General features: G+C 37.5%; 1 protein-coding gene across 4 annotated transcripts in view; it reads right to left on the bottom strand.

Annotated features, from left to right (window-relative positions):
* The window catches only part of LOC132282880 (probable serine/threonine protein kinase IREH1), a 38,888-nt gene extending 24,148 nt beyond the window's left edge, over nt 1-14,740 (bottom strand). For 3 of the 4 annotated variants that reach the window (XM_059784691.1, XM_059784692.1, XM_059784693.1), the window contains exons 1-4: nt 13,702-14,739; nt 2,324-2,388; nt 2,015-2,197; nt 527-1,915 (exon numbers count right to left, since the gene is read on the bottom strand). In XM_059784691.1, the coding sequence (XP_059640674.1) occupies nt 527-1,915; nt 2,015-2,197; nt 2,324-2,388; nt 13,702-14,449 (2,385 nt within the window). In that variant the 5' untranslated portion in view covers nt 14,450-14,739. Of the gene's footprint in view, nt 1-526; nt 1,916-2,014; nt 2,198-2,323; nt 2,389-13,701 lie in introns of all 4 variants that reach the window. The other variant, XM_059784694.1, reaches the window with a different exon arrangement.
* Between the last annotated feature and the right edge of the window lie 11,796 nt (nt 14,741-26,536).

The raw sequence follows: 26,536 nt of genomic DNA, 5'->3' as shown, positions 1-26,536 counted from the left end.
GGGTATTCAAGTATTTATTACAAGGCAGAGAAGGTGTCAGTGATCATAAATGCTATACATCTGTGATGAAAAAAAAAAGTCACGACAGTTCAAGCATATCTGGTGAAGATGCAATACATCGCTTAGTGACAACCATCAGTGCGGCCGTCATAGGGCATACCATAAACATAAGGCATACTCATAATCTCGATGGTAAGGACAAATAATGAGGTTTTGCACAAGGAGGATAACTAATGCCATCAAATCTTAAATGTTATTTAGCAGTAAATTGTTTCATCTTCTACATTGATGGAAACCAATTCTAATACATAAAAACACATACATTTATAAATATACAACTACACATTTATACATGTGTTCTAAACATTACAGCAATCAGAGAACCTGCAGTAAAATTATGGGAAGTAGAATCTAATAGAACAAAACGAAGAAAGTCGAAAAGGGAAAGTGAGTTAATTGATGTGTTAATATGGTTTTTTTTAAAAAAAGGTACTCAAATTTTCTGAAGAAGAACAAAAAAAATTACCTGTTGAATATCATCATGTTCAGAGTAAGCACCCTTTCCTGCCAACAGTAAGTCTATCTGGCTTGTCCTAGGAGTCAGCAACGGAGACCTTGGAGTCATGCTACCTGCAGATGACGTTGTCATTCCTTGATCAGACTTTGGGCCAAAACGAGTTCTACATGACATGGATGGTAAACCCTTAAGGTCGTCCATGAAAACAGAATTATCAGCTTCAGGGAAACAGTCCAGCATGTCCTCCGAGCCTCTACGGGACAAGTCACTGAGTTTGGGAGAGACAACATCAAATTCTTCAGTAACACTCGAGTTTGATTTTTTTGCAATATCTGGGCTTCCCATTACATGTTTAAAATCCTTCTCTGAAAAGGACGCAATTAATTTGTCAAGTGTTTCGGCAATTCTGACTAGTCGGTCATTGACAGTGAAACCCTTCTCATCACATCGATCAGCAATTGTACAAATTCTTGAGTGGTCTTCCACATGCAATGTTGGAACCTCCTCCTCACAAATGCGACAAATTATTGAGCTTTCCTCAGAAAGATTTGGCTGATCTCCCCAGTGACCCCAAGAAACTTTGTGCTGGTGCTTGGAATGATTTGAAGAATGTACATTAAAATCTTTAGCAGGAGGAAGCTCAGGAATCTTAGCGATACTCATATCAATATCAGAAATGACTCTTCGGTTGTTTTGCATTTTAGAAGCTATCACCTTACTATCATTCTCTTCCTCCTTCACCGGATCGGCTTCTTTTGGGCTTTTTCGGACAGGAGTTGGCAGTTTCTTCCAAGAAGCCATCCTATCCCTTCCTCCAGGAGAATCCAAGTTTTTTGTTGTTTCAGCAGCAGGTGGGGATTGAAAATTTCCAGATGGCACAGCATAACTTCTTTTCCAATCCAAGCCATGCTGCTCCTGACTGTAAGATTTCCTTGTTGAGGTTGCTTTTGAGGCCTTTGCAGCACTAGAACTTTTGCCATCCTTTCCCATGCCAGGAGGAATCCGCTTATCCACAGAATGCAATGATTGACGAAGGTGAAGGACATGTTCATCCTCGGCCAACCCACTTTCCTTGTGGAATTGCAACAATCTTGTACACCTTGTGAGAATAAAAAGCATTCGAGTATGAAGCTGCTTCAGCATACCCATTGGAAGTTCCTGACGCCTATCATCTAATTCTTGAACTATGCCTTCACACTGAAGCCAAAACTCTCCAGGTGATGTCATAGCACAGTTTCGAGCCAAAACCAGCAAGTCTTCAAGTGTTTCCTGCAATTCAAGATGTGAGCCTGCATTTTTTTCCAGAATTCCAACCAGATCTGCTGCAAAAATATGCAGATCAGAGTCCACTTCTTCTTTTGCTTTGTCAAATTTTGCCCGTATCATGACCAAAACCTCCTGTACATGATTGACAAAGTAATTAGGCACAATTAAGACTGGCAAGAGAAGCATCTATCAGCTGAATGGATAGATAATTGGAATGGATAACTTAAGTACCTCCAAGTTATTTAAGCCTCGAGGCTTCCAAAATGGGAAAGGCCGTACACCCTTGGAATTCAATTCATGGGAGAAACTTTTTATATCAGTGGGAAACCTCTTTCTAGGTGCACTTGTGACACGGAGGATAGCTTGAAAGCGGGGAGATTCAGACTCCTTGGGGTTTTCACAATCGTATGAAGTCTACAAAATAAATATTCAGATTTCAGCAGTACCACAACAGATGAGGAATAAAAGAAAATTGCAGTAAGTTAGAAATAATAGAATGCATTTGCCAGCATAAAAAATAAAAGTTTTTTTTACTTTTACCTCAGGAGTACAAACATCTGGACTTCTTAAGCTACCAGAAGGGCCACATGATGAATTGTATCGCCCTGTTGACATGATTCAAGAGACCAAAAGCAAGGCGAATAATTATACACTGCTAATCAATTCATTATAAACGATACATTGCAATGGTTTAAGAATTTCACTAACAGGTACCATTTCAAAAAAGCCCTAAGTTGAAAAGATTCAGAAAAGGAAAAAGGAAAGAAAAGAAAATTGAGAAATGAGGGAATAAAAACCTTAGTTGGAATTTTAAAACAGTGAACAAAAAGAGAAAAAGACGTACAGAAAAATTAATTAAGAAAGAGTATCATTACGACAGTAGATGGGGCATGTATGTCCCGGTATTGATTTTTCCCCCACAACAAGTAGCAACCACAGTTGTATCTATTATTCGGATCTACTTCTCCAGACACATAATAGAAGATGAAGACCATGTTATACTTCAATAAAAGATTTAGTAGAAGGTACATAACAGTCAATTAGAGTGTAGTGGAATCAATCGTACAATTTCAATTCATAACAAGATTAATGATGGCAATTTCCTCCGACCCGACGGGTTTCCGCCCTGCGCCCGCCCCTAATGGGGTGAATTTAGTGGCCCCTAAATGGGTTTGGGACGGGTATGGTAAAATAATTGAAAACCTGAAGCGGATTTGAGGCGGGGGCGGATTTAGTGATGACCCCGACCCTGCTCCGATTATATATATGCACCTTTTTTTTTATATATTTTTAAGACTCTTGTTACTTTGCTGAAAGTGTCTGTTAATATATTAATATTCACTAATTAGTAATTTAAAAGTTGGGTCAGCTTATTTATTAGCCCAATTTGAGTACATTAGGCTAGTTTTTTTTTTTTTTTTTTTTTTTTACTACATAGTAAAAGTGGTATAACCCGGCCCGCTGCACCCAGCAATTAAATGAAGTACATGGGGCGGAGTCGGTATTTTGTCTACCGGAGTAGGGACAGGGATGATATAACAATTACAAACCTGTTCCAAAGTAGGGGCAAAGTTGGTATGTCTACCGGAATAGGGTTTAATCAAACCCGCCCCAACTATGCCCCGTTGCCATCCCTAAGAACAATATATCGTATGTATAAAATGCAATGTTAACAAAATCATAAGGTGCAAAGAAGAAAGAAAAAAAATCATAAGGTGCAAGTGTGTAACAATAACATGATTCAGAGTGAATCCAACAGCGTGTACAAGGATAACCTCTAGCACAAAAAACTAAAAATCCTCTGCCTTCGGAACCCTAAAGCTATATACATTTACTCCATTCAACTTGAACCCATTTGAAGGATGTTTAATACTAAATATAACCGGTTGTCACTCATCGATGAAACTCATTTCCATAGATAGATCATTCCTACAAATCATGTTCCCAAACGGGATCTACCATTGTTGCTAAGTTCTTTTGAGTGATGGAGGGGGGAGGAACTCTATTAATCGTCATTCTAGCAATGCTATAGGTGTTGCAATTAGCCTCAAATTCTTAACAACTGGATTTCCAATTTTCCATGTTTTCTTAGAGGAACTTATTTTCTGGGATTTTCTGCTCAATCATTTCAGGATGTAAAATAACTGTTCATTTTGAAAATGATGGTACCCATCAAAAAAGAAAAAAGTACAAATGATTAACTCAGAAAAAATAAAAGGTACAAATGATTGTATGCTTGCATTAGGAACAAACATTTAACCTCATCTTTTGCCTTAATGACTGATGAAATGACAAGCACATTATGAATTAGCATCTGTATATGCTTGTTGCAAATGAGATTATTTTGGGACTAAACTAAAACAGGGATTAATGGTACATTAGACGTATGAAATAAGTAGCGCTAAAACTCAATCTATATGCTATAACTTTATTTTAAATAAAAATATAAATCAAAATGTAGTGGAGATCGATGGTCATCGGATAATTAGAAAACAGACAATTTTATCACTTAAACTTGATTATCCACAATGAGACCAATATTGGATATAATGTTGCTCGTGAATTAAAGAAGGACGAGTTAAAAGGAGTACTCCCTCCGTCCCAAAATTCTTGGGGAGTTTGGGGTATGATAGTGAGTGTTTAATATTTTTTAATTGTATTGATAAGAGTGAATTTTCAAATCTATCCTTGCTAAAAGACAAATAGTACTCCGTAATTAGTGCACTTGAGTCAAAAAGCTAGTTTGGGAATGTTACAAATAATAGTATATCCATTTTTGGAATGGGACATGTATTTTGGCACATCCAAAAATAGAAAGATGGACAAAAAAATTTTGATACGTAATAATGAAATAAAAAAGGTGTTCAAAAGGAGAACGCGTCCCTTATACAGAAATAGAACCGGGGACTAATGCCCCAGCGAATCAAAAAAAATAATTAAATCATCGGAAGAGGAACAAGAGCTCCTCTTCACATAACTGAAAAGGGAACGAATAATATGGAGTTTTAGCGTCACCGTGGGCGACTCCTTTCCTTCAAACATTCTACTATTCCTCTCCTTCTAGATGCACCACCAAACGCAATGTGGGACAATTCTCCAATAATCGCGTACACCTCTACTCACACGACATCCTCTCCAAGCTTGAATCAAATCCTTAGAAGAACGTGACATTACCCAACGCATACCAAACAACCCAAGAATAAGATTCCAGCAATTGTATGCCACAAGACGATGCATGAGGATATGATTTTGCTTGCATAGACAACACCAATTAACAAATCAGTTACCCCGCTTCCTCAAATTATCAATCGTCGGTATCTTACCCCATACAGCAATCCAAACAAAGAATGCCACCCTAGTTGGAGCCATAGAACGCCAAATGGTCTTCCACGGGAAGTCAAGACCAACAAAATTAGATAGGCATAAGAACAAAGATTTCACTTCGAAAAGACCATGGGAAGAGAGAATCCATATTAGATCGTCACTACCTCTGCCAACTGCCAACTGACTCCTGCCTATACAGCATATCCAGAAGAACACACACCTCATCCAGCTCCTAATCCTTAAAGGAACGCCTAAAACGCACATCCCACATAATCCCACTACTATCAAGGCGATAACAGTCAGCTACGTAGGCATGTCTATCAACTGCAATACTATATAATTTGGGAAAAGTATGAGATAATGGTTGGTCACCACACCAAAGATCCTCCCAGAAACGAACGCATTTGCCATCACGAACTTTGAACCTGATAGGAGTAGAGAAGACATCCCATCCCTTTTGGATGGATTTCCACACCCCAACTCCTCCCGCAAGATGAACCGGACCGGTAGACCAGCCACCACTCTCTTCTCCATACCAACTTGAAACTAAACTTCGCCAAGGGCGATGTCTTTCTCTCCCGTATCTCCACAACCATTTACCCAAAAGAGCTTGATTAAAAGGAACCAACATTCTAATACCTAGACCACCCAACTTCATGGGCTTGCAAACTTGCTCCCATTTGACAAGGTGATACTTGAACTCTTCGCCCCTTCCGCCCCAAAAGAAATCCCTTTGAATTTTTTCAATCCTATCAGCAACGGAGCATGGAATTTGGAACATAAATAAAAAATATGTGGGAAGGCTCGATAAAGTGCTCTAAATAAGAGTAACTTTACCCCCTTAGACAAGTATTGCTTCTTCCATCCTGCCAATCTCTTCGCATACCTATCAATCACAGGGCTCTCCTAGAAGAGACCCCTAGCGGCAAACCCAAATAAGGAATAAGGAAATAACTAACCCTACACCCGAGGACTGCAGCTAAAGAGGAATGTCCTAAACATCCCCTACCGGGACAAGCACACTCTTAGCCATGTTGACCTTTAACCCAAAAACCACCTGGAAACACGCCAGGATACACCTCAAATATCTAAGTTGCAACACATCAACATCACAGAAAACCAGGGTGTCGTCCGCGAAGAGAAGATGAGAAATCTCCACCTAATGTACTACATCTCTTCCCACTCTAAAGCCCTTAAAAAGACCAAGATCCTCTGCCCTTCGCATAAGTCTACTCAAGCCCACCATAACAATAAGAAAAAGGAAAGACGACAAAGGATATCCTTGTCTTAAACCACGGGTGCACCCAAAGAAACCAGCAGGAGATCCGTTCACAAGAACAGAAAACTTGACAAACGAAAGACAAGTCTCAATCCAATTCCTCCATCGGCTTCCAAACCCCATTCTCTGTAGCAAGTAAAGAAGGAAATTCTAATTCACATGATCATATGCTTTCTCAATGTCAAGTTTGCATAAGACTCCGGGAACCCCACTACGCAATCTGGAATCCACACATTCGCCTGCAATAAGAACTAAATCAAGAATTTGCCTTCCTCCAACAAAAGCGTTCTAGGAATCCGAAATAATCCCATCCATTACTTTCCTTAGCTAAGAGTTTGTAAATACAACCCACTAGGCTAATTGGTCTAAAGTCTCTAATGTCTTAAGCGCCTCCCTTCTTAGGGATAAGGGCAATGAATGAGGCATTAAGCAACTTCTCAAAAACGCCATTAGAATGAAACTCCTGAAATGTACCCATCATCTCGTTTCTCACAACCGCCCAACTTTCCAATAGAAACCGCATAGCAAACCCATCATGCCCCGGAGCTTTGTCCCCATTACAACTTGATAAAGCCTGTAGAACTTCATCCTCAGTAAAAGGAATCTAAAGCCCATCTCTGTCCAATTCAGATATAGCCTCAAAATGGAGACCATCAAGTTTAGGTCTCTAAGCTAACGGTTCTAAGTAAAGCTTCTGATAAAAGGAAACGATCCCAATGCGCACTTCTTCCTCCCTCCGCAGCTCCACACCTTCCACCCAAATTCGTCCTATATGATTATTCCTTCTATGAGCATTTGCGAATCTATGAAAAAATTGTGTTACGATCTCCCTCTTTTAGCTAAAGAGCTCGGGATTTTTGTCTCCACGAAATCTCCTCCATTCTAGCAATCTCAGCAAAAACTGCCTAACAGGAGGCTCTCCTTGAACGTAGTTCCTCCACATCCCCACCCGCCTCTTCAAGACGATCAATCTCAAAGAATATGGCAAGGACTCTATTCTTCCTCCATTCAAGATTCCCAAAAACATCCTTGTTCCACTTCTTAAGATCGAATTTGAGAGCTCTTAACTTCTTTGTTAACGTGAAGCTGGGCGAGCCTGTAACTAAAACTCCCTCCCACCAAAACCGAACTTTCCCTTGGAAATCCTCTGCTCTCAGCCACATGTTCTCAAACCGAAACAAGGATCTTCGAGAACACAAACCCCCACAATCCAACACCAAAGGAACATAATCAGAAGTGACCCTTGCTAAAATTGCCTGAACGGCGTCCAGGAATTTCTCTTCCCACTCCCCGGAAATCAAGAATCGATCCAGCCTTGAAAAAGTGACTGGGTCCCTACCGTTTGACCAAGTATGGGCTGCACCTTCCATTGGTAAATCAATGAGAAAATGCTCATCAATAAAATCAGAAAACTGATCCATTTCAAAAAATCTCCTTCCCCCCCCCTGTAGACCTCTCGATCGGGGATCTAACAAAATTGAAATCCTTACCCAGGCACCAAAGGAGAGACCACAATCCTTGAACATGGCTAAGCTCCTCCCAAAAAATAGGTCGATCATTATCGACAACCGGTCCATAAACCCCAGAAAAGACCCATCTGAAATTGTCCTCTACCATCTGCAACTCGCAGGACACGGAAAACCTCCCCAACCACACATCAATCCTAGACAGCCACCTACAATCCCACATAACTAAAATTCCGCCTGAAGTACCTATAGCATTCAAGGCCTCCCATTCCACAAACCTTCCACCCCACAAACTCCTAACCATAATTGACATCAGGCGGAATTTTGCAAACAAACAACGTGGCCCCCCCACTTCCTTAAAGCTACCTTTACCACCCTCCTCTTGTTCGGGTCGTTGAGACCATGAACATTCCACGTAATGATTCGTAGCTTCATTAAAAACCAGATAAAATTATCTCCCCTCCTCCCTTCCTTATACTCCTACTTCAGGTCCTTCCCCTTTCCCTCACCACCCCTCTCTTCCCTTCATAATTGACATCAGAGATGAGATTCTTGACCTCATGTGCCCTTTTCCAGGACGATAAAGGCCTTGTATTCATGACTTCATTGGTCACTGCAACCTCTCTTCCTTCAACAATTGCTTGAAGGATGGATAATGACTGGTCATCAGTACCCTCTGATGAGACTCCCCAACAGCTCGCTAGTGGCCCCACTATTATCGACTACCCAATCCTTTCCCAAATCAACAGCCTCTTCATAATAGTCAGGTTGCACAACAGCTAGTGGTTCCTCCACTAATATATCAGTATCATTCTCCAGCCAAGGGGCAAGCTCATTAGAGCAAACATGTTGGATAGACCCCAAATCATCATCCATCTCCTCTTTAATATCCCTTCCATACACAGGCGTAGTATTTGATTCTGTAGCGAAGTCGCCCATTCCAACGAAACTAACAGGCTTGTTCTACTCGGCCCCTACAAATGGCAAGCAATTAAGGCCTTTCAAGGCTACACGCAATCGAAGCTCTTTGAACAAAGCCAAAGCCTCATCGTTGAACAACTGAAAATGAAGGTATCTCCCTACACGGACCGTAACCCCCTCAGACAAGTCCTTGACTGCACAACCAGCTAGGTCCATTTGCCCAAAAAAAACAGAGTCACATACTTCCTTCCCTTCCGTATTCAACCCATACTCAACTTCAGGTCCAATATGCATAACTGATAACCCACACCCCTTCTCCGTTGCCGTCTCAACTACATCACTCCTCAACATCTCACAAGAAGGAGTAGAAGAAGAAGATGGAGCAGTGAAAGAACTCCGAGGGCAGAGAGAGTACTTATAGTATTGTGTGGTCAACATAAACCTCTAAAATTATAAGGTAAACTCCATGAAACGGCTACTAAACTAGGTGGCAAACGTTTGACAACTAAGAAACTAATGTATTTTTAAAAGAGCGGCTGGAATGTGGATGTTAAGAAGGATGTGCGGTGAGATAAGAGAGGATAAACCTAGAACAGATTTCATTCATCGGTATTGAAATAGCACCAAGTAGAGACAAAATGAAAAGGCATACGAGTCTTTATGATGCTCAAAATGGACAACACCCTTTACGTTGATAAGGGGTAGAGACTGGGGTTGAGCTCGTGGGGGATACACCCTGACTTTCAATCCGTTTTACTACTCCTAAACCAACAATTTTAAACTCAACACCTTTAAGAATAGCCGCTTCCCCTCTAATCGAATATCATTCTTTTCCGCCATACCAACCTTTCAAATATTCCTAACCTACAACCAAGATACTAATGAGTAATTATATATTATAAATCTTATTTTTATATTTAACACACTCGTACTCAAAAAATCTGAGTTTAATTCGCAAAAGTGAAGTGAAGTGGAGCTGTGGTAGCAAAATGGTTTTCAAGCTAGCTATATACTTAAGACATGCAAGTAGAACATACTATTGCGGTAGAAAATAATTAAGCTACTAAACAGCCTACAACCAAAGCAAAACAACAATAGGAGACTAAGTCGGATTTTTTTTTTTTTTTTTTTTTTTTCTAGGCTGTATTAGAGCCGATCGTAGCTTGATGAATTCATCAGCATTGACATAGCACCAACTAGAGACGAAATGAAAAAATATAAATATATATGGCGAAAATGTTTTTAGCCTGTGTAATGTAGAGTAAATGCACCAATGAGGAATAGTGGTGTGGCTCACATTGAAGGTAGTGCTTAGGGAAGGGAAGAATAAAATTAACATGAGTTGGGATAGAAAACATATGATAGCATTGATTAGGACAAGACATTATTCATTCTTGTGGGGAAAAAACATAAAATTATTCCTTGTTCGCTAAGGGCCTATTTGGAAAACGTATCCGTTTTGCGTTTCTGTTTTCATCTGAAACAAAAACAACATTTTTTGTGTAAAGTGTGTTCAATAGTGATTGGAACCATATTTGGTAACATAAATTTGTTACAAAATTTTTGGAAAAAAAAATATGAAAACATGTTTGGTAAAAACTAAAAAGTGTTCCAAAATTGATAAACAAAATGGCTATTTGAAAAGGGTAAATTACACTAACCTCCCTTGGTTTGGACAAATTACACACAAGGAGAGCGTTTGACATTTATTACTTTGACCTCCCTAGAGATTTGGCGCGTGTGCTTAATGACACCCCTGCCTTTAATGAAAATTCAAAAAATGACTAAGTTGCCATTTCCTTGCGTTAAAAGACCTCAATAACCTTACTTACCAAAAAAAATAAATAAAAAATCTCAATAACCTTAAATTTTGACATGAAATGACAAAAACACCATGAGATGCCTAAATTTTCTTACCAATTTTATATTCTTAAATTTTACAAAAATATATAATTTTTTTGTTAATGACATTTGATTCGGTTTCTTTTAAGGGTTTCCTATATTTTTTTCCCCAAAAAAAAAAAAAAAAAATGTGTAGGTAGGGTAATATAGTGCTTACAAGATGGGGGGTGGGGGGAATAAATAAAAGGGTAATACAGACTTGTAATTTAACTTCATTAAATTAGATAAGGGTATCAAAGACATTTCACACTTCCAGGGGAGGTCAAAATAATAAAGGTCAAACGCTCTATCCATGAGTAATTTGCCCAAATCTCAGGGAAGTTAGTGTAATTTACCCATTTAAAAAAGACTACCTAGATTTTTTTAGTTCTATTGTTTTTACTACAGTGCGAAAATGTTAAGAAACGCCAATTCGGTGTTTCCGATTTGGGCCTCTTTTCGACAACAAACGTTGTACTCCCTCCGTCCCAAAGTCCCAAAATTCTTGTCTGTCTTTCTATTTTGGGATGTCTTAAGATACATGTCTCATTCCAAAAATGAATGTACTATTTTTAATAACATTCCCAAACTATCCCTTTGACATTGACTTGATTAAACAAGTGCACTAATTACAGAGTACTATTTTGTCTTTTAACAAGGATATATTTGAAAATTCACTCTTATCAATACAACCAAAAAAAAAATTAAAACCCAATCCCATAAAAAGTTGGATTCCCCAAACATCCCAAGAATTTGGGCAGAGGTAGTACTATACAAATCACAACAAAAGTTACCAAACGCGTTTCGGAGTTTTGCTTTGCTACAGACCCTGTGGTTCCATTTGGTTAGTTGGAAATCGATGGTGGAAAGTGAAAGGAAAAGAAAATGAAATGAAAGAAAAGAAAATTAAGTTTCTATTATCCATTTTGTTAGCATGAAATTTTTTAAAAAAAATTGTGGCAAAATGTTGTTTCGTTAGTTTGGATAGCAAAATAGTGAAAAGAAAATGATTTATATGCCAAAACTATCCTTATGAATTCAGCACTAAGTAATATACATCATGCAACAAGCGTAATAAAATGGTATAAACAATTGTTTTATAAATAAATATATGTGTGCGTGCATATATATAGAGTCCTACTTTAAAGAGTCAGAAAGTTGTAACCTAATTAGGAGTCCTAATTTATGAAGAAAAAAAAAAAAACTCACTCCTTTTGTGGGTCTGAAGAAGGAAGAGAAACAACTGACAAGGGTATAATTGGAAGCTAGCATATAATTATACAAATTTCACGTGAAACTAAAATTTTCGCATGTTTTATGGAGGAAAAATTTTGAGGAAAATCAACCAGTTGCGGGAATATAACTTTTCTGAAAACTATGCTTTTCACACTAACCAAACTGCAAAAAATAATAAAAAATTAAAATTAATTTTTCCGTTTTTTTTTTCCTTTCTAGCTATTTCACGCTAACCAAACTAACCCCGTGGAATTTGTTCCCGTTTGCTATTATTTGTTCTCTTTTTAGTTGGGGAATGGGGAGAGATTGTATTTCATTAGACGAGAACATGGACTTTTTGGGGTCTTTGGATCCATAAGCCTTCCTCTTTCCCTTTTTTCCCCCCCCTCTTGAACGCTTTCTATTTGCTCCTGTTTATAGATAAAAGGAGTTTGTGAGACAATGGCAACAAATAAACAATGCTACTGTGCACACTTGAGAGAGTTCAGGTTCTTGGGACTCTTTGTACTCTTTGGGATTTCGAGTTGACGACTCATCTGTGCTACCTAGACACTACTATTCCCCTTAATGTAATTGTTCAACACAACACAATATAGTTATGGATATGGAACATATGCCCTATAGATTTACTCAAATCGAATAATTGCATCCTCTAATTGTGATGACCGATGAGGGAAGAAGAAGATGAAAAGCTCAAATTTTGATAACAAAGACGGGTTACCTACTTCTAAAATAGATTAAATCTCTCTCTTTTTTTCACCATATGCCATTTAAAATTCAATCAATATTGAATACATTTGTAAACGTAAAGAATAAGAGCATCATGTGTAATACTTTTATGTAGAATACTATGTTTTTAATGTGCCAAACTTAACCTTGTATTTGTATCTAACTCTTGGATGCATTTTAACTCGGGTTGACATATTCTAAGATTTGGGATTAGTGAGGTCTGACATTTAGACAAAATAAGAATTAACTATAAAACTTCTTTATTTCTAATTTCAAGTGCAACATGCATTTTTGTCGTGGGGGCAGATAATAGGGTGAGATTCAAGTACGATAAGTGAGATGAATTTCTCGCTTTGATAAACTTTATTCCTTATTTGTTTAGTATCACAACGGATCGGAATGCTAATGTGGCAGATATCCACAACCTCGAGATGGAAGAATGGTCTAGGACTGATTTCAGAGGGAGGCGAATGATTAGTGGTCAAATGGGGATGTAGTTGTTTTATCCTTTATATAGTTAATTGCTTGTGAAGAGATGAGGATGAGGTGAAATATAGGGACTTTCCAAGTCAGTTCATTTCCACTTATGTTCAATGACAACAAGAACTTTTAGATGCTACATTTTGCTCAAAAATCAATTTGACAACAATATATAACATAATGTCTTGCATACAAGGGGTTTAATTCTCTTAAGAAGAAAAGGCAGCGCAGACCTTCTATAAACCACCTCACATTACTTTTACTCGGAAATCATATAATGCTCAACCGAATGCAAAGCTGTTTGCATTTAGTAACATAAAGTATCAACCTTCTTCTATTAATTATACTTGTCATCCTCGAAGTTCAATCTTCTAAATATGAATTTGGAGCAATAAAATCAGTAAAATGACAATACATAGAGACACAAAAATCCCAACGCCAAAGCATCTAATTTGGTTATCTCCGCATATATAATATGTTCCAATGTACAAATAGCTACAAGTACGCGTGTATTAAGAGTTAACATATATATAAAATATATAAATCACACGTATGTATATATATACACACTAACAATATATGCAATTGCAAGGGAACCATACCAACTTCAGAGAAGGATTCACCATTCTGGAGCCTAGACCGGGCCTGAACATGAGGACTCTGGTCTCTAGACGGCCCACTCTCAGTCGACATACTGTCCGAATTGCTTCCATTATCAACCCAACCCACAAAGTTAACAGCTTCCTGAGAACCCATCCTTCTCTGATGAACACTCTCCTTCTTTTTCCCTGCGGCCGCAGACCCCGAACCCGAAGAAGAACACCCATCACCACCGGGCTTCGAAAGATTACTAGCACCAAGAGCAGACCCCTTATCTCCCCGAAACCCGAAGAAGCTCTCCTGGGGCAGCGGCCCCGATCTTGTTTTGATCCGATTCAAGCCCAGCGACGACGCCAGAATGGGTGACACCGAAGACGGCACTTCCCTCACATCCGAGGCTGCTTTTCTTGTCTTCGAAATCGCCGCCACCGAGCTCGGCTTCGCCGCAATTTGACTTTGAGTCTCTTTGCCCTTCAAATCCTTTTTCTTCTGCTGTTGTTGTGACAGTGATTGTGATTGTTGTTGCTGCTTGAGGCCATCTTTGACTTGCGTTTGACGACACGGAGCACTGAAGCCACTTCCACTGGCACTGCCACCACCGCCGATCGGTTGATCGTCTTTGGCGGATTTGACCTTCTTCTTCTCAGATCTGATTGGCGAATTGGAACCGAAGGATCGAGGACTGTTGGATCCGTCAGGGCTTGAAGTATCGGATTTCTTGGAAGAGAAGAACCTACCCTTGAACACCATTTCCTTGATTGCTAGGGTTTCAAAACAGTTCGCAGCCCCAACATAGATGCAGGGCTGCCCAACTACAACATGACCACAAAAAAGACTTAGAAAGACTCGCTAATATAGAGTGGTAATAGAGAATACCATGCCCAAAATGTAGAGAGAGCAAGTAAGAGGAAAACAAAGCTGTCCAAAAGTTTGAACTTCCAGATGGATAGAGGAGACTACACAGAGAGACAGAGAAAATGGGAGTTGAATTGAAGCACCAGGGAACACAACGTGACTGCAGTTGAAACGCGTTTGTCTAATGGCAATAATAATACAAATAATAATAATAAATAAATAAATAAAACTTTGAACAATTTATTTATAATAAAAAAAATTTTAAAAAAAAACTTTTTAATCTTTCTTTGTTAAATAAAGCTTGACTACAAAATTTATATATATATGACTTTCCGAAAAAAAAAATTATATATATATAGAGTATTCAATCTAGTAATACATTTCGGAAAATTATGTACAGAAAATAGGGACATTAATTCTCCTAGTAATATATGATACATTAAAATTTAAGAGAAAAAAGAAAATTAAAAGAAAATATTGATCATGATTTTGAAATGTGTATACTATATTTATTTAAAATTTTATAAATATATAAGATGTAAAGTTATAGTTTGGATTAGGTTTGGATTAGGGTTGAGTTTGGCTTAGCTTAGTTATTATTGTCAACTCAAATCGGAGTTGAGTAAAAGTTTGAATAATATTTTCCACACTTATTTGCATTTTTAAGACCACTGTATCACGTGTTCTTACCTAATTTAAGAAATTAAATATACAATTAAAGAAACTCAAAATTAAGACTCATTAATCAAGTTCTTCATAAATCATTGGTCTATTCATTAATCAATCTTCAGTGAAATAAAATTTCACGAGGTGTTAATTCGGGTCAAATATTCATGTATTACTTAATCCAAAAAAAATAAAAAATATAAAATAAACCATCTACTTGTTTGAGGGTTTGAACAATATGGGCAAAAGAGAGGTGAAAATGAAACAACAAAGAAGACAACATGATTTCAGCAGAAACGTGCACGTCTATTTGCTAGAAAGTCCAATTTGAATACTTTCTAAAAAAAAGTCCAATTTTTATAATTTTAATTTTATATCTATACTACTAACATCTTTTCAAACCCGAGAAGAAAATGAGTTGGGCTGGGCTCGAGCAAATGAGTTGGTCTGGGCTCGAGAAAATGAGTTGGGCTGGACTCGAGCAAATGAGTTGGCCTGGGCTCAAGCAAATGAGTTGGGCTGGGCTCCAGCAAATGAGTTGGCCATCACTAACCATCCATCTTCTAATCTGCAATATGGATTCCGCGTCTATATTGAGATCAGGATATTGTTGGGCTAAATGATGGCCCATACCTCGCAGCAGGCTTTGTGACTGCCAGTCCATTACTTTTAGCGGTTATTATTTTTACTTCTCCTAAGGTTTGCTCAATGACATGTGTTGCGTTTAGTATATAGGAATATAATAGAATGTAAGTAGGAATAAAATAAGAATAAGAATAGAATGAAATGGAATAGTCGTTCTCATTTTATTATTTGGTGGTAATAACTATTCTAATGTTTGGTTGGATCAAATTAAAATTTAGAATGAAATAAATTTTAAATTGAGTTCTCCAAAATATTTCTCGTAGTAATAAATAAATTAAATTAATAGAATGACATTCTTCTAAATAAATAGTGGCAATGGCGGTGGTGGATGGCGGTAGAGGTGGAAAGCGGTAGTGATGTAGGTGGTGGTGTTGGAAGGCAACAGTGGTGACAATGGTGGAAGGCGGGGCAATGGTGGTTGTAGCAAGCAGTAGTGGTGTTAGTGGAATGTGATACCCCTCGGATCCGAGACATGGGTTGATCAGGCTCAGGCCCAAACCCGAGGGATATCAAATAATTAATATGTAACCGAACACAGAATACAAGACGAAATAAGAAATAAATAAAAATAAATAAATAATAAACTGAAATAATGCTAATTGAAAAATCCTTAAAATAATATCATTATTGAAATCTCTTAAATCCAAAACTCTATAAGTTTACAACTCGGGAATCCATCCATTGGACCCCTTATTAAAATTCTCAAACCAAAACTGAAATAATAGAAATAAAACCCAAAACTAACATAGAAAAGATTCCTACATAATCGGAGGAATGAATAGCTGTATCTGCTCTGCACGTCCGAGCTCTAACCCTGGAACTGACGAACACCTGAAAAATAAATGAGTGGGTCAGGCCCACGTGTAAGCCCTGATCTACTACAATCAAAACAGTAATCCGATACGCAGATACATTCTAAGAAGAGTCAACAATATCTAGAGTAGTCCATATATATATATAGTACACACTATAGGACGTTCGCTAGTCCAATAGATCTGTCTCAGCCGGAATAGAAGGCAACATGCGAATACGCACCCGAAGGTGGACATGAGTACCTAGACCTACCAGGAAACAACACCTATGTCCAGTTATCCATCCTAGGCGATATACGCGCCCTAACCATGGTCCTGAGACTCAAGCTCTTGCCATGGCACATAAAGTAAATATATAAAGTCCGTACTCCTAATACAAAATATCATCCATCCGTATAGTGGTCTGATATGTGTATAACAAATCCATCCTGAAACCACAATAGGTCATTCAATTTATTTGATTGACATGACACAAGTAGGTGATGGACTTAACCTTTATAGTTAATCCATACCTTAATCCAAATTTGGTAAGACTTAGTGTTTTGAACTAATCCATTCCTAATATAGGTAGGTCTTAGTGTTTTGAACCAAGCCATCCCTAATATGACACCGTCCCATACCGGTTCATATATATATCCATATAAGTAGGACTTAACCTTTTTATAGTTAATCCAACTCATTCCAAATTAGGTAGGATTTAGTGCTTGGACTAATCCATACCTAGTATGTCACCGTCCCATACCGGTACATACAATCCTCCAATTAACGAAGTTGACAAAAACAAGAATAAGTATTTATCAACTATACTCCAGAATTAGCATAAATATAGTTTAACATGTATATAACCAACTTATGCATTCAATATAAGATCTAGAATCCCAATTACAGTCCGTTAAATTTATTAAGTATAATTACAGAATCTACCTCTCCAAATAGTACCATAACTGATGCAATATAAAATAGATTTTAACACCAGTTGATCCCAACTAAGTATACATATAACTATACAACAGTATGCTTATAACACAGCTGCAAAACATGATTTATAAATCCAAGTCATGCAGAGAAATAAAATTCCAAACATAGTAGACAATAGAAATTAATTTTCAAATCATCCACCCACGGGTTCACTGTTTAATCCTAGATTAATCCCGTTCTTAGTTTCCTACTTGTAATCATGCTTCCCGACATTTTTACAAGTCTTAAACATTAAATTACAACATCCAGTAGCCTTTAAACAATTTTAGAAAATCCAATTTCAGCCAAAAAGTCCCTAAAAATTCGATTCTGTGCGTTTTAAAATGGAGCAGGCTCTAAAATTTGGAGTCTGCTCAATTTTTCTCTTGGAGCCGGCTCTAAACCACTTAGAGCCGGCTCAAAGACACTTGGAGCCGCCTCCAAATAAGTTTGGAGCCGGCTCTAAGGTATTTGAGAGCCTGCTTTCTTTTCCCCTAGCCGCCGTTGTCCGTTCCAGCTTCGTCTTCTCCAATTCCGGTGATTACCGGAGCCTCTGTAACATGTTTTAATTCTCATTCTAGGTTCAATCTCAGTCCTAGGTACATATTAAACCACTGATATTCAATGATAGCATGCATAAAACATAGGTTTAGAAGCAACGATTACAAAACCTTAGTCTGAAACTTTAAGCAACCCAAAACAGATTTATTTGATGATCTTCATTACTGTTTTAAGAACTTATTCTAGGGTTCATTTAAATATCTCAAACTAATACTAAAACATAGATATCCAATCACAATAGGAATTTAACACAAGTGCTAAAATAATCGGTAACAAGATTTCTGTTAAAACTTTTAAGCAACATCAAACAGATTAACTCAATAGAAACAAAATACTGATTCAACATGCATACAAGATGAATTATAACATTCGTTGAATCTATTTTAATGTTTGATTAATTCCTGGAGTCTAACTAGGCATGCACAGAAAAAGAATTAACGGGAGAGAGAAGAACAGAGACTTGCCTGCAGTTTCAGATTTGAAACTATAATCCACCGTCTCTATAAATTCCGGTAACGTCAACTTGTTGTTATCAACCTCTGTCACTCCTAGTTAGGACCAGAACTCCTTCTTGAATCCCTCCCTTAATCTCCTAAAGTTTCTCTCGGTAAACCACACAAGCTCCCTCTCTGTTTCTCTGCCCTCACAACTCTCTGTATGACTCTGTTACGTGACTCTGTTATTGAAGGTGGTGAGTAGGGTTTATCAAAAACCCTAGGCAGACGTATACCCATATATTTATAGAGTTATACCAAACCCTAAATTAATTCAAGCCCTAACTAAATCCTAACCGACCCATAAAACATAATTAAAACCTGTGTCGGCTAAATAAACTAAACCCTAAATTATAAAACAGTTAATTTAAACAATTAATTCACGAAATGCAAATAATCAAGCAAATAATTTATTAACCAAATATTTAAAACAATTTAATTCAAGTAATGCAATTAATACAGCAAACAATTTATTTAAACAAACAAAATACAATTTAAACAATAAATTTAGTAAAAACACACATACATAATTAAAATAAATGCCAGGACTATCCCTTTTAAAATTAGGGGTATTACATGGAAGTCGGTGGTAGTAGTGTGGTGGTCGTCGTCGTCGTGGAAGGAAATAGTGATGTAGGTGGCATTTGTGGAAGATGGTGGTGGTGGTGGAAGGTGATAGAGGTGGTGAAAGGCGATGCCGGCAACGGTGGAAGAAAGCAATGGTAGTAGTGGTGAAAGGCGGTTGCGGTAGATGGCAGTTGCGGTGGTGGCGGCGGTGGAAGACGACAGTAGTGGTGGAAAGTAATGGTAGCGACAGTGGTGGCGAAAGATGGTAGCGATGGTGGTGGTGAAAGTCAATGGCAGTGGTGGTAGTGGTGGAAGGTAGTGATGAAAGTCGGAGGTGATTGTAGTGGAAGGTAGTGGTGGTTTTTGAGCTTAGAACTTTATGGTTATTTTGAAAGTTGATTTTTAAAAAAAAATTTACTTGTAAATGGAATGACTTTCAATAGGTTTAGTTTTGGAATGGATTTTCATTCCAATGGAATTGTTATTCCCATTTTAAATTACATACCAAACAAAGTAATTGTTTGAATGGGTATTCCATTCCATTTCATTCCACACACCAAACGCAACATTAATGTTTTATTTCTCATAGACAGTTGGGTAAATTTTATAAAATGTCAATTTTACCCTTTTATTGTACTCCCTCTGTCCCAAATTAGATGTCCTGTTTGGGGAACCGTGACTCACAGTGAGTCACGATTCCCCAAACAGGACATCTAATTTGGGATGGAGGGAGTACAAAAATTTAGTCCATTTTTTAATGAAAATTAGGGTATTACTAAGTTTTCACGCTCAAAATTACATTGCTATACGAATTTAGAAGAGGTCAAAGAACTATCTACTTGTGTGCATTATTTGTCTAAAATTCAAGAACATTAAGTGTATTTCCTTCTTATTAATCAGGATAACATTAATCATGTAATGTCTGTGTATATATGTACATATTTGTATATAATTGTGTGTGTGTGGTGTAATTTTAAAAAAAGAAAAGAAAAAATAAATAAAGAAAGAAAAAGTGGGACCCACACCCCATTTAAGTGGATTATGAGACCACATTTGGTCTTTGTTTCCTTACTTTCTTTCCCGTCTCTGTCTGCTCTCGGCTTCTTTTTCTTTTTTTTTTTCTTTTTTTTCTTTTTTCACTTTTTTTTTTTTTTTTCTTTTTTCACTTCAAGCTTTCATTGTTGATTTCTCCCTCGTCTCTTAGTGTTTTTAAGTGTCATTTGAGGCAAAACGAAGCCCACGACGAGCTCTACGCGGTTGTACCAACAATTTCAGTTTTGGTGCTCATTTGTGCATTCGAGTTTAGAGACCTACTTTTAAGGGTTTTGTTCAATTTAGAGGTAGGGGCTCTTAATCCATGTTTTTCTTGCTCCATTGTGAATTATATCTCTCTTGTTGTGACAAGCATGTTTAATTTGGAAGTTAATTGTTTCAATGATTATATAAATGATGTTTAGGAAAATTCATGATTATGAATATGAGTAGAAAAGCATGCTTAAAGGTTGTCTTGTTGTGTTTAATGTGTTGAAAGGTTGTCTTGTTGTGTTTAATGTGTTGATAATTCATTTGGAAATGTTGAACATGATGTATGCTTAATTTTGTAGTGTAAAATTATGTGTTGTCTTTTTGTGTTTAATGTGTTGATAATTCATTTGGAGATGTTAAATATGATGTATACTTAATTGTGTAGTGTAAAATTCTAAATGCCATAATATTGAAAGCATGGGACATATATACATGTACATACCATTGGGTTTGCATGAAATGGGAGAATTTGCTTGAAACACAAAAGGGAAATTTTGGGAAAAGAGTTTTTATGAAATGGTTTTATGAAAACCCGATCGCCGCGGGGGTACCAAAGGGTCGGAGTGTTAATATAGCCTAAAGGGGACTAGGGAGTCGCCCTAACGTGGTTGAGCTAGCTGGGCCCCATAATGACGCCGCGGGGGTACCAAAGGTTAGGGACACTAGCCAATCCTCATCTCGTGCCGCTGCGGGGTCACCAAAGGGCGGGTTGTATTAACAGTTTGAAAGTGATGGTTTTGAAATGTGAAAATAGGGAGCGACATCGGCATGCATTCGCATTACATGGCATTGCATTGTTTGCACTTGAGTTTGGTTGAAATGTCGTATTATTCCGACATTATATGATCCCCATTCCTATTAATCTATTATTTATATGGACTCACAAGGATACAAGATGCGTGTCTTAAGTGCTACCTACTGAGCTTTATGTTCACCCTATTATTTAATAATCTTTTTTCAGGAAACGGTAAAGAAGTGGCAGATGACTTTCCACCACAGGCCTAATTTGGATTAGAAGACTTCTTTTTGCTATTTTTGTATTAAGTCCCATATTTTTGTAAAATCTTAGTTTGTTATATTTGGTATAGAGATTTGTGAACTCTTGTTATTATAACTATATTTTAGGACTGTAATTATGATAATTTGGATTAAACGGTATGTAGATGTTCCACGATGAGATGAGCCATGTTGAGGTATAATGAACGGATGGATGGGATGTTGGAGTATGTTAATTGTATTATGTGTTGGGACAGGTTGGAGGTGTTTTGAAAGGTTAGGGCCATTGCGTTTTATTTATTTATTATTTGAGCAGGTGGTTGTAATCCCCTTTTTAGGGGAGGTCATGCTAATTTTTTTTTTTTTTTTTTTTTTTTTTTTTTTTTTAATGGTATCAGTTTAAGGTCGTTACAAATTTGGTATCAAAGCTTTGATTCGAAAACCATTAGGACGACGGGTAGAGGCCTGCATAAGGGTTGCATGGGAAGTCATTCGCATAGTTTATGTGATTAATTGGTAAAATGTTTTGCTATGTGCAAAAACATGCTTAACTGTTTACTTGTTTACATGCTTACGTGCTTATATGCTTATATTAATATGTTCATTGCCTAGTCTTGCATGCTAAATGTTAGTATAGCATCCTTTTATGTTTAGTTGTTCACGGTTAGACCTTAGAGTTATCGTTATTGAATTGTTTTATTTAATTTTTTAGCACGATGTCACGGCGTGAGGAAACCAGGGAAGTTGGCCCTAAACCGACTAGGGGGTGATGTTGGCGAGAACTCCAGCTCCAATCCGGAGGAGTTAAATGATGATGACACACATCTTAGGGACTTGATTCCCCCAATAGTTGTCCCCACAAGGAGGGATAATGTTAAAGCACCCGTAGAAGTGGGTGAAGGTTCTGTGGCACTGGAGTTGAATCGTTTGTTGCAAAATGCCACGAGGGCAACGATTGCTGCTCAGTCGCAATCGGTACCACAACCTAAAGTTCAAGTTGAGGAGACGTCAGCTCAGAAGCGTCTCAAGATCATTAAGGGGTTTTCTTAGCTGATGCCGGTTATGTTTGAGGGCGATGCGAATCCAATGGCAACAGACGACTACATAGATCAAGTTGAGACACAGTTGACCTCAATGAATGTGACAGAGGATTACCTGAAGATCATCCTAGCAACTTACAAGTTTGCTAAGGATGCCAAACTTTGGTGGAAGACGGTTACAAATCGGAATAAGGTGGAAGAGATGAGTTGGGATAAGTTCAAGGAACTATTTTACGAGAAGTATTTTCCGTTTTCTAAAAGATGGGAGTTAAAAGACCAATTTTGTGATACCCCTCGGATCCGAGACACGGGTTGATCAGGCCCAGGCCCAAACCCGAGGGATATCGAACAATTAGAGTATTTTAAATCGAACACAAAATAAAAAATTAAGAATTTAAATAAGGAAACGAAAAGAAATACAAAATCCTTCAACCATAAATAATATTAATTCAATCCTCCAAATCCTTCAAGGTTACAACTTGGGAATCCAACTAGTGGACCCCTAAAGAAAATCTCAACTGAAACTGTAACTAGAAAATAAACCAAGTCTAAAACATGGAATGAAATCCTACACCGTCGATAGAATGAATGAGAGTCTCTGCTTAACACAATCAAACCTGAGACTGGAACCGTCCGATACCTGTAAAAATAATAGAAGAGTGGGTCAAGCCCACAAGCAAGTTCTATCCTACTGTAATCCAAGCAGAGGCTCGATACGCATATACACTCTAACCAACTCAACGATAACTATATAATCTGTATATATATATATCCACACTAAAGACATTCACTGGACTACAGTAGGGGTCTTAACCTTAATAGAAGGCAACATGCGAAAACGCACCCCAAAGGTGGGCATGAGTACCTAGACCTAACAGGGTACACCTACCTGCTATATCCAGCTACGCATCCACTGCATATACGCACCCTAACCAACGACTCTGAGACCCAAGCTCATATCATGGTACCATAAAAATATATTTAAAGTCCTATCCTATCCATCCATAAGAAATCCAGTTGGCCATTCAGCTTGTGCAGCTGCTTTGACTCAACATATATAACAAGTAATCCAGCTAGTCATTCAGCTTGTGCAGTTTCTTTGACTTAGCATAAATATAAGTAGGATTTATTTATAATCCATTCCCTTATTCCAATAAAGGTTGGATTTAGTATTTTGAAACTAAACCATTCCTGGTATGTCACCGTCCCATACCGGTGCATACAACCCATCCGTCCAGAAGTTGATAATACAGACCAAGCATGTAAACACCAACTAATTCATAACAAGCAGAGTCAAAATATTTAATTGAACATGCTTACTTTACACTACTACACAGTTATTCAAGCTTTGCTAATACATTTAAAATATGTATCAGTAAATCTATCCATTATAAACATGTAATCATTCCGTAATCCATGGAAACTGTTATGCAATAATAGTCACGCTTATATTATACCATGGAAACATGATTAAACAATAATTCCCTTCACAGATAAATTGCTACCCAAAAAGTGATGTAATTTAAATCCTCCATCTCCAAGAACAGTCCACATATATACTTAAAATTATATACTGTTCAACCTACTAATTCCATGTGACTATTAATAATCCCAAATTAATCAAATTTCATTTACAGAGAATGATTTAAACCAAGGCTCAATAGATTTAAAATACTTCCCAACTGAATTAGTAACAGTTTATTCCAGACTTAACCACTGTTCAAGCTATGAACATCTACTGATTTATTATGCATTAACCCACTCTCAGAAATTTAACAAGGCTTAGAACATCTTTAAACACTCCAATATAGTTTCCAACAGAATCTGAAAATGTGAAAATCCAAGCCCCATAGCCCATGCAGTCGCAGAAAAATGAAAAACTGAACACCCGTTGAAAGAGCCTGCTCTAGCATGCTTGGAGTCGGCTCTCCTAGCCTTGGAGCCGGCTCTAAGGCCCCCAAGAGCCGGCTCTTGGACTCCAAGAGCCTGCTCCTTCAACCTGTGAGCCGCCTCCCTTTTTGTTCTTCATCGTTTTCAACTTCGGTGAATTTCTGATGAATTGCCTGCAATTCCTAGGATTCTTAAGTGTTTTAAATTAAGTTCCAACACGTTCCATAATCCATTAAATCCTTTGTTCAGTTACCAAAATCAGTTAAAACATGATTTTTGCAAAAAAGGTTTAATACACGTAATTTAATCATGCCTAAACATCAACTGATTTAGCAAATAAGTCTTGCAACCTAACTTAATTCCAGTGTTTCCCAACATGTTATAGAACCAATTAAATACATAATTCATCAATTTACATGATTCAAAACAGAAGCTACGCAAAGACAAGTTTAAAACAAATAACACCTACTTATAAACACATCCAGTCTTTAAAACAACAGAGACATGGAACATTCAGTTTAATTTCAATCCTTATTGATTTCCTGGAGTTGAATTAGACATGCAAAGAACATGAGGCAAAGGGAATGAGTTAGTATTAGAACTTGCCTGCGATATTTTGAATTAAAATCTCTACGTCGTCTTCCTAAGTTTTCCGGCATAACTAGTTCCCTCTGCTTCCCAGCCTTCTCCAAATTTCCTCTGCCTTTACTATATCGTGACTAAAATCTTAAACCCTAGGCAGAGTAGTTATCGTATATTTATAGGCCAAATAAATCCTAGGTTCAATTTAAACCCTAATCGACTTACCCAGCCCGTAAACCAGTCTATGATATAAACATGTCGGCACATACGTGAAATTTAAGCCTAATGTGTAACTATATGAGTGTAACAACAAATACAGTAACGCTAAGTAAGAACAAAAATTAAATTCAATTAACGAAATTCAATTAAAACAATAAATTAACTAACATAATAAATTCATTCAATTAAAACAATAAATTAACTACCACAATAAGCTCAATTAAAACAATTAAATAATTAACACAATTAACTCATAATCTAAATAATTTAAATAATTCACATACAACAAGAAATCAAATAATCAATTAAACAAACCAAATTAACAAATAAACAAAAAAAAATGTAACTTAAACAATAAATTAAATACCAGAACTATCCTTTTGAAATTAGGGGTATTACAAGTTTCTTGGCCTTATTGAGAGGATCACCTTCCACTTATTGAGTTTGCCTACAACAATAGTTATCAGGCGAGCATTCAGATGGCTCAATTTGAGGCGTTGTATGGTAGACCTTGTAGGTCTTCTGTTTGTTGGACTGAGGTGGGGGAGACAGCCGCCTTAGGACCCAACATAGTACTTGAGACTACCGAGAAAATTAAACTGATTAGACAGAGGTTGCTCATAGCTAAGAGTCGACGGAAGAGCTATGCGAATAGGCGGAAACGACCGCTATCTTTTGAGGTGGGAGACCATATTTTTCTGCGAGTTTCTCTACGGAAAGGATTGATGAGATTCGGGAAAAGTGGCAAGTTGTCACCACGATTCATTGGACCGTTTGAGATTTTGGACCTTGTAGGAGAGGTTGCCTATAGACTTGTTTTGCCACCACAGATGGACAGAGTTCACAATATTTTCCATGTATCGATGTTACGGAAATACGAGCCGGATCCATCTCACATTTTGAGTTGGGTTGATGTGGACATTGATGAGAATGTTTCCTACGAGGAAGGACCAGTTCAGATTCTTGACACACAACAGAAGGTGTTGAGGAACAAGACGATACCAACGGTGAAAGTACTTTGGAAACACCATGGAGTCGAAGAGGCTACTTGGGAGCTCGAATAGGAGGTTCGTTCCAAGTACCCAGCGTTGTTTTCTTCCTCAGGTATGTCTTGATTTCGGGGACGAAATCTTTTAAAGTTGGGGAGAATGTAATGTCTGTGTATATATGTACATATGTGTATATAATTGTGTGTGTGTGGTGTAATTTAAAAGGAAAAAAATTAAAGGAAAAAAAGAAAAAAGAAAA

This window comes from Cornus florida, unplaced genomic scaffold, assembly GCF_030987335.1.
Source record: "Cornus florida cultivar Cherokee Brave unplaced genomic scaffold, ASM3098733v1 CherokeeBrave_3.0.0_Hap2_Chr11, whole genome shotgun sequence".
NCBI classification, from domain to species: domain Eukaryota; kingdom Viridiplantae; phylum Streptophyta; class Magnoliopsida; order Cornales; family Cornaceae; genus Cornus; species Cornus florida.
Note: the sequence above shows the minus strand (reverse complement) of the source record. Positions and strands in the feature narration are given on the sequence as shown.